The 14,247-nt window shown below is 37.2% G+C and overlaps 1 protein-coding gene across 3 annotated transcripts; it reads left to right on the forward strand.

Annotated features, from left to right (window-relative positions):
* Window positions 1-3,270: 3,270 nt before the first annotated feature.
* On the forward strand, window positions 3,271-6,670 carry tnfsf13b (TNF superfamily member 13b). 3 transcript variants are annotated; one of them, XM_083535966.1, is made up of 7 exons: window positions 3,271-3,338; window positions 3,595-3,848; window positions 4,208-4,325; window positions 4,917-4,973; window positions 5,207-5,331; window positions 5,576-5,726; window positions 5,902-6,670. In XM_083535966.1, the coding sequence occupies exons 2-7, from the start codon at window positions 3,705-3,707 to the stop codon at window positions 6,012-6,014; spliced, it is 708 nt and encodes a 235-aa protein (XP_083392092.1). In that variant the 5' UTR covers window positions 3,271-3,338; window positions 3,595-3,704; the 3' UTR covers window positions 6,015-6,670. The 3 variants fall into 3 exon arrangements, with proteins under 3 accessions (XP_083392092.1, XP_083392093.1, XP_083392091.1); XM_083535967.1 differs by having other exon boundaries at window positions 3,287-3,338; window positions 3,720-3,848; XM_083535965.1 differs by lacking the exon at window positions 3,271-3,338 and having other exon boundaries at window positions 3,453-3,848.
* Window positions 6,671-14,247: the final 7,577 nt, after the last annotated feature.

Here is a 14,247-nt window from a genome sequence, read left to right on the forward strand (position 1 = left end):
GTGTTTGAATTTTTTTTTTTACATGTATTCACAGCCTTTGGCACCAATTACAGCCTCAAGTCTTTAAGTATGATGCTACAAGCTTGGTACACCTATTTTTGGGCAGTTTCTCCTATTCTTCTTTGGAGAACCTCTCAAGCTCCTTCAGGTTGGATGGGAAGTGTTGGTGCACAGCTATTTTCAGATCTCTCCAGAGATTTTAAATCGGGTTCAAGCCTCACAAGGTCATTCAAAGTTGAACTGTACCCACTACATCTTGGCTGTGTGCTTAGGGTCGTTGTTCTCTTGGAAGATGAACCGTTGCCCCAGTCTGAGGTCCAGAGTTCCTGGAGCAGATTTCAATCAAGGATGTCTTAGTACATTGCTGCATTCATCTTTCCCTTAATCCTAAATAGTCTCCCAGATCCTGCCGCTGAAAAACATCCCCACAGCATGACACTGCCACCGCCATGCTTCACTGTAGGGATGGTATTGGCCAGGTCATGAGCGGTGCCTGGTTTCCTCCAGACACAACGCTTGGCATTTAGGCCAAAGGTAATTTTTTTTTTTTTTCTCATGGTCTGAGAGTCCTTCAGGTTTTTTGGCCCTTTTTGCAAACTTCTTTCATGTTTTAATTATGAGGCATTGTTTGTAATAATGAATTGAATCTATTGTGATGATGCTGTAACATAAAATGTGGAATCCTTTCTGGATGCACTATATTAGTGAAGAGAGAAGTGCACAAATATAATGATTATCCTCTTCTAACACGGTTACAAATATAGCACATGACCCAACAAAAACCTTAATGATTTGGCTGGAGGATTTTGTGTTCTGGTCTCACGCCGAACATAAAAGATCTTTTTAATACGAATATCAGAAGTGTATGTGGCCTTTCATGTGCACAGCTCAACATTAAGATCTGTCATAATTATTATAAATGTTAGATTATTTGATTTATAGTTGATTATAGTTTATTAGCTGTACCAAGATGCTTCACATGCGGTTTGCTGTAATGTTTTAAAACTGTGCATTCAAAGGAAGAATACAGTGGTGTGCGGTCAGGGTCAGCAAAGCCTTCTCTGCTGGCCTAAACACTATCAGGAGCACTGACCTACATTTACAACCTAATATTTGTTCCATGGAAAATTATTAATTTATTCTCTTCTTTTTGTAGTGTTTCTCATGGCTGCACTGCTTCCAGTACCTGTATGTGGATGTTAGATTTTTTATTTTTTTTGTTAAATCTGATTTCAGCCTCTATGTGCTGCCATGTCAATCTAATCTGCCCAGGGCCTTCAAAGTCAGTAGTGCTGTATATATATAAAAAAATTTTTTACCTCAGTCAAAAATCGATGGGTCTGTTTCTTTAACCAATCAGATTTCACAGGGCAGCTAGCTGGCCCAGAATAACGTCAGAATATTTCCGTCCTCTGATTGGTTGGTCAGAGGGAAACTGTTACAGCCAAGTTCGACTGGAAAAACATGTGTAGCGCGCTGCACACTAATACATTACATACATACATACATAAAAATTTGGTCTTGGACATTAAAAAAAATGTAAATTTTAAAAAACATTTTTTAAAAAAGCTAGACATCGTGAGAGAAGGTCGGTCAACCCCGAAGCTAGTTAGCGTGTCTCAGCCTAGGAAAGGGTTTTTGTTCTCCACTTCCAGACCAGTGAATACGAGCAGTACCACTGGATTACAGCCTCTGAGGAGCGGTGCACATTATGAGTCTGCATCTCTGATGAGTAGGTTGTATTTTATTTTATGTACATGTTTAATGTTTTTGTCATGTTATTAAACAAATATTGATTCTGAACTGCTCCAGATGCTGTAGGTGGCACTGGTGCAATTGCAGTGTAGAGGTTTTCCAGCTTGCTTAGTAAAATAGTATTCACCCTCCATATGGGAAATGCCTCTCTCTCTGTAATGCCACGTGTTTTTATATGACGTGTTTGTATTGTATTGACGGTTTCTATAATTGCAACATGACAGTGGTGGTATTAAGAGGTGGATTAAGTTGGGTAAGACCCCACTGAAAGCCCAGGTACCAAATGCATGACCCACCACTGGAAGAATTACATACAACTGAACGAGGCCCAAATACTTTATATACTTTGGATGTTCACAAACTGTCACAATTGTAAATAAATATTTAATATAAATAAGTGCAGCATTGGACAAATTAAAAACATATTTGACACTCTGAATTTGTTTTAATGAGCTTTATCTGCTATTTAAAAACATTGATAATAGGTGTATTCTTACTGACTTTAACTAAAATATCTGAGTAACAATACCCAACAATATAATGTGCATCTGGAGTTTTTATTGAATGTATCTCTATAGTTAAGCGGTTATTGTATAGTTTTATTTTAAGCCTGTAAATGCAACAGCATTGAAAAAGTGTTGCACAAGTTTGTTTCTAGTCATCCAAATAACTTTTGAGCATTTACTATATGGAAAAAAAATTACTGGAACATCTGACATGTTCATCCATGAGTGGTTTTTCCCCAAACTGATACCATAAAGTTAAAGGGCCACTGTTAGATAGTCTGCCTTAGGATGCAGTACCATTTAATTGTCTCCTTACTTGAACTAGGAGAGACAAACCTACATCAACAACTGACTTTATTAAAGCTCTTGTGGGTGAACGAGCACAAATCTTTACGACTACACTCCACTATATAATGGAACATCTTTACAGAAGATTGCAGGTTATAATAACAGCAATGTGTGTGTGTGTGTGTGTGTTAGTAACAGTTTGTACCAAATAAAAGATACAGTAGAACATGAAATTTTTCAAACATTAGGAAATGAAGAGGAGGATTCTGCTAATGCCTGGGGAACTCGGTGTTGTCCCAGTGTTAGTTCCCCATTATGATTTTCCATTAATAGAACGAGTTCCCTTTTTTTATTTCAAGTGGCAAATGGCATTAATCTTGCTTTGTAAGTATAAACACTTCCTTATTGCAGGTGAATTCCATGGCAAGTATGTGTGTGTGTGTGTGTGTGTGTGTGTGTGTGTGTGTTTGTGTTCGTGTTCGTGTTCGCATGTGTATAAACCTCTGAACATTTTAGGGGAAAATCTGTTTACATTTAGAGTTATGTTAGGAATATTTAAGAGCGATAACTTTCATTTCTGTCACTGGTGGAGTGTTTGATGATCCAATGAACAATGCATAGAGCTTGGCAGGAAGCTGCAGGGGTTTGGTTAGCTGTCTGAACTGAAGGCGGCTCTCTTGCTCTCTCCCACACTCTCACTTTCTCTTTTATGCTGTGCAGAGTTCTCTTTGTAAAGAGTCGAACACAAGGACTGTCAGTATTAATGGGCTGAAAACTGAGTAGCTTATGGTAGGTTTATTTCATTTTCTGCTTTTTTTTTTTTTTCGGAACAAAAGACATTGCACCTTTATTCTGAGACAGTTCAGAACAAGTTACAAACGAGCACAGCTATGGGTTTGGTCATCACCAAAGTATTTGAACAGGCGTGATTTTGATCTTAGTGCTTGCCAAAGCCAGAGAAAAAGGAATTTTGTGAAATGGAGATCTTTGTAAAAAAACTTGTAGTATAAGTAAATCCCACTGAACCTGTGGATAATGCGTGCAGTGGTTGCTGCTCCGGTTCAGGTGGAGGGTCGAAGGCTTTCATGGGCTATTGTGGTTGTGACTGTGTTGGCGATCACCTCATCGTCACTGTCAGCTCTGTCCCTGTACCACATGCTGGCACTGAAGGCAGAGGTGGAGGTGCTGAGAACTGAGGTGAGCCGCAGGAGGGAAGGATGCAGAGACACACTGGGGGAAAGTGTAAGAGGACCTCAGCCTCAGCAACAGCAGCATGAAGATGACAAAAACAATGCACTGGTGAGGCATACCTAGTGGCACTATGCAGGAGTTTTCTTTTGTTAAATAAATAACCTTGAGTGCTTTGTCAAGAAATTAAACTATTATAATTACTATGGGACATAGGGTGAGGGCCACAGCACCCTTTTTTTAAAAATAAGAGTGTCCTTGTAGTATCCCTCTGAGAATTACTTGCCATGTAACACAAAAAGAGGATTGATTAATGCTTTGGCAACATCTGTGAATAGCAGATAAGCTTTATATTTCTCAACAGCCTTAGCACTTCCTTTCGAATGAGTTATAGTGTGGCAGACCGATAACATTTCTTCTTAAGGGTTGTGTATAATATATGAGTCACTTCTCCTCTGTCCTGTCCTCAGAGTAAGCAGGTGAGTAACAGCGTGACCCCTCCTGAAATGCAGACGGACGCTTTTGGAAGGCAACGAGAGCAGTTCCGATTGAAGAGGAGAAGTCTGGAGAGAGAGTCTGAACAATCAGGCAAGTCCTGTTCATTTAACTGTAAATCCCAACCTTCTGCAACCATGTCGCATGTGGAACTGTCAGTAAAACACCAGCATTCTCTCTGCTCTGTCTAATGCATAAATATTGTGCACTCGCAGGAAACGCTACGCTTTTTATTTTTTACAGTGAACAAGATTATGTGGTCGTGTGGTTTTAACACATCTGGCATGTAAGAAGAAAGGACTTCTTACAGGAGATGGTGAAAGATTGAAAGAGCATAAGCAACTTGCACTGTAGGCAAAGATGCAGTACATCGAGAATCAGCATGTTTTTTATGAAAGTATCTTCAAAGCGTCTTATATTAAACAGTAGCAAGTTAGGTCTAAATAAGTTTAGGAAAAAGGGGTGCGATATCATGGTATCCAGAACACTATAACCTACAGAAACACAAAAGTGAGTAAAAATAGCATAGGGAAAAAATGTGAAAGAAAAGTAAACATTCAAATTAATGGCAAGCAATTGTGTGTAATCCAGTAAGTGGTCGGTTTACTGCTCCTTTCTGTTGCTACACCACTGTCTCCCTTTTGATTATCATCATTATATAAGTATGCTCCTGTCCTCGTTTAGTGTTTCAGCCGTTCTTGCAGATGATGGCTGACAGTAAGAGGGAGATCTTTCAAAAAGGTAAATTTCTTTTCTTAAAAACAGTTGGCATTTAAAAACATAATTTTGAAATCTTTTATATATATATTTCTTTCTTTTTTTTTCCAGAAGTACTTTATTATTAACTTTTAATAAAAAAAAAAGATTTTGGTTAATAAATTAGTGATAAATAAAACATTTTTTATTCATTAAAATGTTGGATGTATTTTTTCTATATACAGTATATATAACATGATCCTGTTTGCTCTGCTTAGACTTTTCACTTCAGAAACATGCTAGCATTCCGTGGCAGCCGAGTCTAAAGCGAGGCTCAGCTCTAGAGGAGGATCAGGATGCCATTGTGGTTAAGGAGGAGGGTTACTACTTTATTTACAGTCAGGTAGAGCTCTGTGATCCACCCATCACTGCCACAGTTTTAACAGCAAACACGACAAAAAGCTGAAAGAACCTTTAAAATAGGCAATGAGAGAATCGTTTGCTGTTAATATATCTGTCAATAAATATGTTGATATAGAGTGATGCTATAAAAAATATTAGTTTATTAGTTTTGTTAATAATTCCTGTGCCCTCAGGTGTTCATGCTCAACTGTTTATGACAAAACAATATTCACTCGTTTGTCTAGGTTTATTACAAAGACCCTACTTTTGCAATGGGCCACATTGTGATCCGCATGAAAAAGCACGTGGTCGGGGACGAGAGTCAACATGTTGTTCTGTTCCGCTGCATCCAGAGCATGGACACGAAATACCCTTTTAACACCTGCTATACCGGAGGTTGGTCATGACTTTTAACAGCAGATCTTAGTTTTTATGCACTATTTACATAAAAAAAGATATAATAATTTTACTAACAATGCTACTGTTACTTTTAAAAAATGCTTGGCTTTTTTTTTTGTTGTGTTTTTTCTTCAAATTTGTTTATTTGTGCTGTTTGATTTGTGCATTTCAGGGATAGTAAAGTTGGATGTTGGGGACAGAGTGGAGCTGCTCATACCTCGCCCCACACCAAACATCTCACTGGATGGAGACTGCACCTACATGGGAGCCATCAGGCTGGCCTGATCTAACCCCGGGAGATGGAACTCTAAATGATAGTGGAGATTAGACACCTGGTTATACTGCTTTTTGAGGTTTCAGTACACAGGTTTTTAAGCAGTTTCATTCACTTATATGTAGAGATTGTACATTTTCACAACTGAGTATACTGAAGCTGAGGAACTTTAATAGTGTACATGTGGAAGTCGATGAATGTGAGCTGAGTACATTTGAGTTTGATATGAAAATTAGTGTGAATGAGTGTATGAATGTGTCTGTAGCTGGTGCCCTAAGATGGAGGGATGAAGCCCTGCAGCCATGACCAGGAAATAACAGGGATTGATCACTAATTTACTGATTTACTCCTGTATGAATGTGTGTCTAGATGGTGCTTTGTGATTGATCTGTGCTCCATACAGGGTCTGTTCCTATATCATGAACTGAATGAATAGAACACATTCAGTTTGTTACACAGTCGAAATCAAAGTCTGCCTGTTGAGCCTGGAAACTACAGCTTGTGAAATATAATGACCACTTACCCAGAGAGAAACTTTTCCTGCTTCTCCCAAGTCTACAAAGGCCTGGCCTTTAAACTGGATCATTCAAACAAGTTATTACACTTTTTTTCACCCACATAAATCATCGTCCTCTGTCTTAAATAAAAAATGACGCACATCCCAAAACCAGATTGTTTCATAACGGAGGGAACACAATACCAGTAATATAAGCTAACAGTTGTTGTGGTCAATTTCCATAATGCTTTTTTTCCAAGCATAGAACATGTGGGTTATGGCCATGCACAAAATGCAGTTGAACTTTGCCAATGAAATTAGCCAGCAGTTAAATTGCAGGTTTTGAATGTAGTTGTGTAGCCATGCAATTTGTTTGTGGTTACTTGCACTTATTTTGCCTTACAGCAGATGGCAGCACTGGCACATGACTGGACCACAATTTTGTGGCTTGCCCCTTTTTTCTTTTCTCTTTTTCTTTTTTCTTTTTGTTTAAAAAAGAGAAAGAAACAAGAAAATCAAATCAACAGCACATGTTCAGTCTTTCATAATTACTGACAGAAGGGGATGAGAGCACGACCATGTATAGTACATAGTGTATGTGTGTTTAGGTTACTTATATGTGAGTAAATTGTTAATGCCACTTTTGATTATTTATATATATCTAATGTGAGCTGAGGTGTATATATACACATGTTATTCTCCAAACAATTTATTTAAAACATTTCTATTCAGGAGCAGAACTGGTCGAAGGCCAAAACTGATATATTTCACGTATAAACCTTCAGAGGGCATCAGTTTCCAAGGGAAAGCTCCTGTGGTAAAGGCATGAACCAGTTGTGATAAAATATACATCAAAAATATGAATCAGAGATATTTTTTGAGATTTGCCTTTGCCTATATAGCTAATAAAACATTAACAAGTTAAATCTAATATGAAGAGAAATAAATAAATGTAGAAAGTGTATAAATCAATAGATTCCCTTTGTTGTTAATCAGTGAATTGTATTTGTATAAAAAAAGGTGTATATGTATGATACACACTAAGGTTTTTAGCATCATCTTTTACTAAGCTCACCCTATGAATCCTAAAATCATGCAAAGAAATGCTTATAGATTTTAGCCTGGTACCTGATTCCATCTCGTTTGGTTTTTTTCTTTTTAGAGATCTTTTTTTCCTTGTAGCTGTATCTCATAAAATGTGATAAAATCTCTCTCTCACTCACTCTCCCATTCTGCTTGTCATAAAGCAGTACAAAAAGCAAAGGAGATGTTTGGACCATTTTAAAATTATTCCAGCATAAAAAAACTATTTGTCCTTTACAAATATTCATCCTCCTCTGATGTGTTGGTGTAATAAATGTACTGGGCTTTTGGTTGTGTGTTTATAGTCAAAATACAAATTGGCCTAAAGCTTGGGAATGAGTTTTAACACTTTTATAAGATTTTTATAATTGTATTGGTAACTTTCATGAGGTGAAAACAAACATCATGAATGATCTTTGTGTTAATTAGGATAAATTCTTATTTAAGGAAATATTTATAAGGTAGAGTGACACAAAATCTAGATATGAATTGTGTGGAACTGAGGATATTTAATTCTCTCTTTCCAGTTTTAGTCAGATTAAGGGTCTGCTCTAAGGCCCCTGGATGTACAGGCAGGACCAGAGAAAATAATCACAGATGGAATGTGGCCAATCTTAAATTATTTATATTAATAATCCCATCGCACAAAGTTTATGTTTCTGACCAATGTTAAATGTTATGTTAGTGTTTAAAATGAATGATTAGATTTCCATGTAACAAATGTGTGTGTTAATAATATATTTTTATTAACATTCATTTAGTGGCTTCAGTTTCTCACAGGTGAGAACAATCAAATTGTGGAATAAGAAAGAATAGGTCACCATTGGAAGGGGGAAATGTTTATATTTCTTTTTTATTAGTATTTTCAGGGCAAATAAGTTCACCATGGTGCCATATTTTTAGAATTTCAGTGTGTGCATTACATCATATTATTATTTTTTTTTTACCTTTTATGAACATTACCCACTCTATATTCTTATTTTCTTCTTGCCAATTTAATTTTACACTAGAAAATTGTTTTGTTTTGAAAATTTTAGGTTCTGTACTTTATCTACTTTTAAATAAATGTAAGCAAATGTAATTAACTAAAATGTCGCATACATACAATTTATTACAACTATAGCAGCCTTAGTTGTAAAAAAAAAAAATAAAAAAAAATGATGTTGTTTACCATGTTCTAGTTTTATTATTTGTGTCAAGGAAACTTTGGATATTTTCCATTCAGACCCCCAGAGGTAATCCCTTGTCTCTGACTATTCCCCTCCAGTGCACACACTTTTTAAATTTTTTCATTTGTAGTCACTTCCATTTCCTGTGTTAATTTTGCACAACTGCTTATTTCATCTCATTAGCCACATTATAAAAGTGTCATGTTTTTTTAAATTTTTTTTTTATTTTGAGGCATAAACTAACTACTATATAATTAAGCTAAGTGATGTTCCTTGTAAGTTGCACCTTTTTTCTTCTTTTTTGCACATTATTTTATTTATTTATTTATTTATTTATTTTGTAATCAGAATAAACCTTTTGAATGTTTATAGATTCCTAATAATGGTAATGGCTAATGGTAACTGGGGAGGGCCAATTTTTGGGAAATAAGCCAGAAGGCTCAAAATGTATAAAAACAGAAGGAAATGCCAGGTGTGGTCAGACCATCCATGTCATGACATGCAGATGCTCTCGGCTTGATCGTGGTTTGCAGCAATAAAAGCTACATTTCTCATCCAAGTTTCTTGATTTCTTTTAAAAAGACTACAGCATTTATTTGGAAAGTCCCAACTAAAGTCGAAAGCCGCTCTGCCCGAGAGACAAGAATATTCCGACATTATCCACTTGTTCCAATTCCCTAGCCTTTTCCTAGCCTTAGCCTAGCCCTGTGTTGTTTCTCCCCAGTGTCTGGTTATTTCTTGCTTTTGAAAAACTTTTGCATTTACATAGTAAATGTCAGGTAAATGTCTCAGGTACCATAGTAAAGTCGGTGGCGACTGTGGCAAGGAAAAACTCCCTGGGATCGCATAAGGAAGAAATCTCGAAATGAACTAGACTCAAAAGGAAACCCATCCTCATCTGGGTTGCACCGAATGTCCATTTATTGCAGATATACGATGATGCATGGTACGGTGATAGTGCTCAGAAGCAAACCAGTCCTGAGTCAATGTAGCAGACTGTTGACATTAACTACAGTCCAAATGCATCCTCAAAGCTCCCGTTCTTAATCCGGAATTTTATGGAACCACCCAAGGCGTTGATGAGAAATCATCCCCAGCTGCACAGAGTGGCGTCCAAAGGAAGAGGACACTATCCAGAGGCAGGCCTGGAAGAAGTGGGAAGATCCGCAGAGGAAAGAGGGGCAGGAACAGTGCTCACTGGAACCTCAGGAGCATGTTGAACATGTTGAAGAGGGTGACGGGAAGAGAAGGATATAGATTATTATGTGTCCTTATTGTTGTATGAAAGTTAAGGACACTGTAGTTGGGGACTTGGGCAAGACTTGCTATGGCAGCTTAACTAAAAGGAAGAACCAGAAGGTAACACCGACATGAGGGATCTCTGGGATAAGAGAGAAACCACCACACCACCGTCAACAAACCTAAATGAACGTGTGAGAGTGAGGGGATGATAGTATACAAATATCCCTGTTCAACAAACACCTATATCCATACATCTATATCCATGATCCCTCCAGATCTGCTCCTTTACTTAAGGAAAATCTACTTATAAAAGACTTGACTAAATAAATATGTTTTCAACCTCGACTTGAACACTGAGACTAGGCCTGAGTCCCGAACACTGATTGGAAGGCTGTTCCATAACCGTGGGGCTTTATAAGAGAACGATCTGCCCCCTGCTGTAGTCTTCATTATTTGAGGTACCAACAAATAGCCTGCACCTTTTAATCTAAGTAGGCGTGGAGGATCATACTGGTACAGAAGTTTACTCAGATACTGCGCGCGAGACCGTTAAGTGCTTTATACATCAGTAGTAGTATTTTATAATCAACTATAATCAAGAGATTTAATTATGAGTGTAGACTGATTAAAACAGGAGTGATGTGGTCATATTTCCTAGATCTAGTGAGGACTGTTGCTGCTGCATTCTGAACTAGCTGAAGCTTATTTATTAGTAGTCTAATTTAAATGTAACAAATGCATGAAAAAAATTTTTTGCATCCTGTAACGACACCATATTTCTAATTTAAGCAATATTTCTAAGGTGAAAGAAGGTGATCCTGGTAATATTATTCACGTGAGCCTCAAAGGAAAGACTACGGTCAATAATCACACCAAGGTTTTTGACTGCTGTACATGCTGAGATAGAAACACCATCCAGAGATGCTACGTAATCGGAAAGTTTACTTCTAGCTGCATGTGGTCCTAGTAAAAGTACTTCCGTCTTTTCCGAGTTGAGCAAAAGGAAGTTATTAAGCATCCACTGTCTAATGTTCTTTACACACTCAACATTGTTAAGCTGATCCACCATTTACATTAACAAACTGATAGCGATCAGTCAAATAAGACCTGAGCCAGGAGAGAGCTGTTTCCTTTATTCCAACAATGTTTTCAAGTCTAGCAAGCAGTATAGTGTGATCAATGGTGTCAAAAGCTGCACTAAGGTCGAGCAAAACAAGTAAAGAGACAAAACCCTGGTCAGAGGCCAATAACAGGTCATTTACCACCTTAACTAGTGCCGTCTCTGTGCTATGATGAGGCCGAAATCCTGACTGATACAATACAGAAATGTTATTCCTAAGTAGATGTGAGCATAACTGCTGTGCTACAATCTTTTCTAAAATCTTGGAGATAAAGAAGTTTGATATTGGTCTGTAGTTGGACAGCTGACATGGGTCAAGGTCAGGTTTCTTAATTAGGGGGTTGATAACTGCCAGTTTGAAGGATTTAGGTACATAACCAGTGCTAATGGAAGAGTTTATCAATTTTAAAACAGGTTCAATTACCTCTGAAATTATCTGATAATTGAGAATAGATGTGATGAGGAAATGTTCAAGAGTAAATTCACTTGTCCTAGTAAAGTTCAATAATTTGTTTATTCAACTCAACTCAAAATTACAATTAAGGCGATGATTTATCTTATGCATATGCAAATGCATCTAATGCATACACATTTTTAAACCAATGAACCAGCATCCGTGTGATAAGTGCCACTAATGCTCCTGGAGGTTTCACTTTTAACTGAAATGATCTTTGAATGAGTTTTACTAGATCACACAGGGAGAGAATACCATAGAGATGTGTAATTGAAGGAGCTGGAATAAGTAAGAATTATTTTCCCTGCTGAAATATTGACATCTCAGGAGGACTGTGTTTTAGCATTCTGATAAGCCAAAACCAAACCCTTTTGGGATAATGAATAAAGATCAATGAGTCTGTGTGATGCTGTTCGCTACAAATAATTTGATTTGAATAGAATTGCATGGCAACATGGCTTTTATATATACTGAATTGATTTCTCTACCAAATTCCAAATGAATTTTTAGCAGCACATTGTCAAGTGTTATTAATCAGATTACTGTGCTGATAATTCCAGAGTTTCTGCTCAATTTTTTGTTTTGTGCACTTGCATATGTGTAGTATGGTGTGTGTGTGTGTGTGTGTGTGTGTGTATGTGTGTATGTATGTATGTATTCACTTTTTTCATTTTTATTATGTTACAGTCTGATACTACAATCCTTCAAATATAATCTTTGTTCTTATTATTCTACCCTCAGTACCCTATAATGCCAAATAAATATCTCATGTAGATTAATATTGAGACTCTACAACAACACTTTCAGTTCAGTTGTCTCCTATTTCACTTGATGATTGCTGAGATGTTTCTACACCTTGTCTGGAGTCTATTTGTAAATAAGTTTATTGATTGGACATGATTTGGAGAGACACACTCCTCTCAACAGAAGGCCTTACAGCTGACAATGCATATCAGAGCAAAAACCAAGCCATGAGGTCAAAGGAATTGCCTGCAGAGCTCAGAGACAGGATTGTCGAAATGCACAGATCTGGAAACGGCTACAAAAATTGCTGATGCACTGAAGATTCCCAAGAGCACAGTGGTACCATAAACCTCAAATGGAAGTAGTGAATATGGCAAGAAGAAGTATGGCACAAACAGAAGGGCCTAAGTAAGGTGACCAAGAAGGTCACTGTGACTGAGCTCTTGAGATCTTGTGTGGGGAAAAGACAAAATTCCAGAAGGACAACCATAACTGCAGCCCTTTGCCAATCTAGTCAGAAGCCTCTCCTCAGTGCAAAACTAATGCACCTGAAGGACTCAGACTGTGTAGAACAAAATTCTCTGGTCTGATGAAGCCAGTGTATGTATGTTTGACAGTTGGTGTTGCACACTAAAGAACCATCGTTCTGCATCCTTCTACATATTTAACGGTATACTGAGAAAATGGCGGTGTTTTAAAACTTTTGACCAGTAGTGTGTGTGTGTGTGTGTGTGTGTGTGTGTGTGTGTGCACATGTATATATATATATATATATATATATATATATATATATATATATATATATATATATACAGTACAGACCAAAAGTTTGGACACACCTTCTCATTCAAAGAGTTTTCTTTATTTTCATGACTATGAAAATTGTAGATTCACACTGAAGGCATCAAGGGCTATTTGACCAAGAAGGAGAGTGATGGGGTGCTGCGCCAGATGACCTGGCCTCCACAGTCACCGGACCTGAACCCAATCGAGATGGTTTTGGGGTGAGCTGGACCGCAGAGTGAAGGCAAAAGGGCCAACAAGTGGCAAGCATCTCTCTGGGAACTCCTTCAAGACTGTTGGAAGACCATTTCAGGTGACTACCTCTTGAAGCTCATCAAGAGAATGCCAAGAGTGTGCAAAGCAGTAATCAAAGCAAAAGGTATCTACTTTGAAGAACCTAGAATATGACATTTTTCAGTTGTTTCACACTCTTTTGTTATGTATTAGTTCCATATATAATTCCACATGTGTTAATTCATAGTTTTGATGCCTTCAGTGTGAATCTACAATTTTCATAGTCATGAAAATAAAGAAAACTCTTTGAATGAGAAGGTGTGTCCTAACTTTTGGTCTGTACTGTATATATATATATATATATATATATATATATATATATATATATATATATATATATATATATATATATATATATATATATATATATACCTGGTCTGGACAGCTGATCATCCCTGTGCTAATTGAAAAATGGCCAGCACCTTTCCAGACATAAAACCCAATGAGGTTTATGTTAAAGTGGACAGAAGGTTGAAAGCAAAATGTGCAAGACATTTGTGGGAACTTCTGCATCAATTTTGGAAATAACTTTTATGTATATATTTATCAGTGGCGAGTAATCAGGACCAGTAAAGCCTTCTCTAATGAAATCACTGACTTACCTTTTATTATATTTTTTTCCTGAATATTCATAAACTTTTTACCCAGTAGTCTAGTCTCTTCATTTCATGGCGTTACTCTCGGTTGCACTGCTCCCGGTAGTATATGTTTATGTTAGAGATTCTCAGTGGTGGGCTGTCAGGGCCAGCAAAGCCTTTTCTGCTGACTTAAACAGTATCAGAAGCACTGACCTACATTTACAACCTAAATTCTAATATTTGTTCCATGAAAATGTATTCATTTATTCCCAACAGTCTAT

The sequence above is a fragment of the Silurus aristotelis genome (genome assembly GCF_946808225.1).
Source record: "Silurus aristotelis genome assembly, chromosome: 3".
NCBI lineage: Eukaryota > Metazoa > Chordata > Actinopteri > Siluriformes > Siluridae > Silurus > Silurus aristotelis.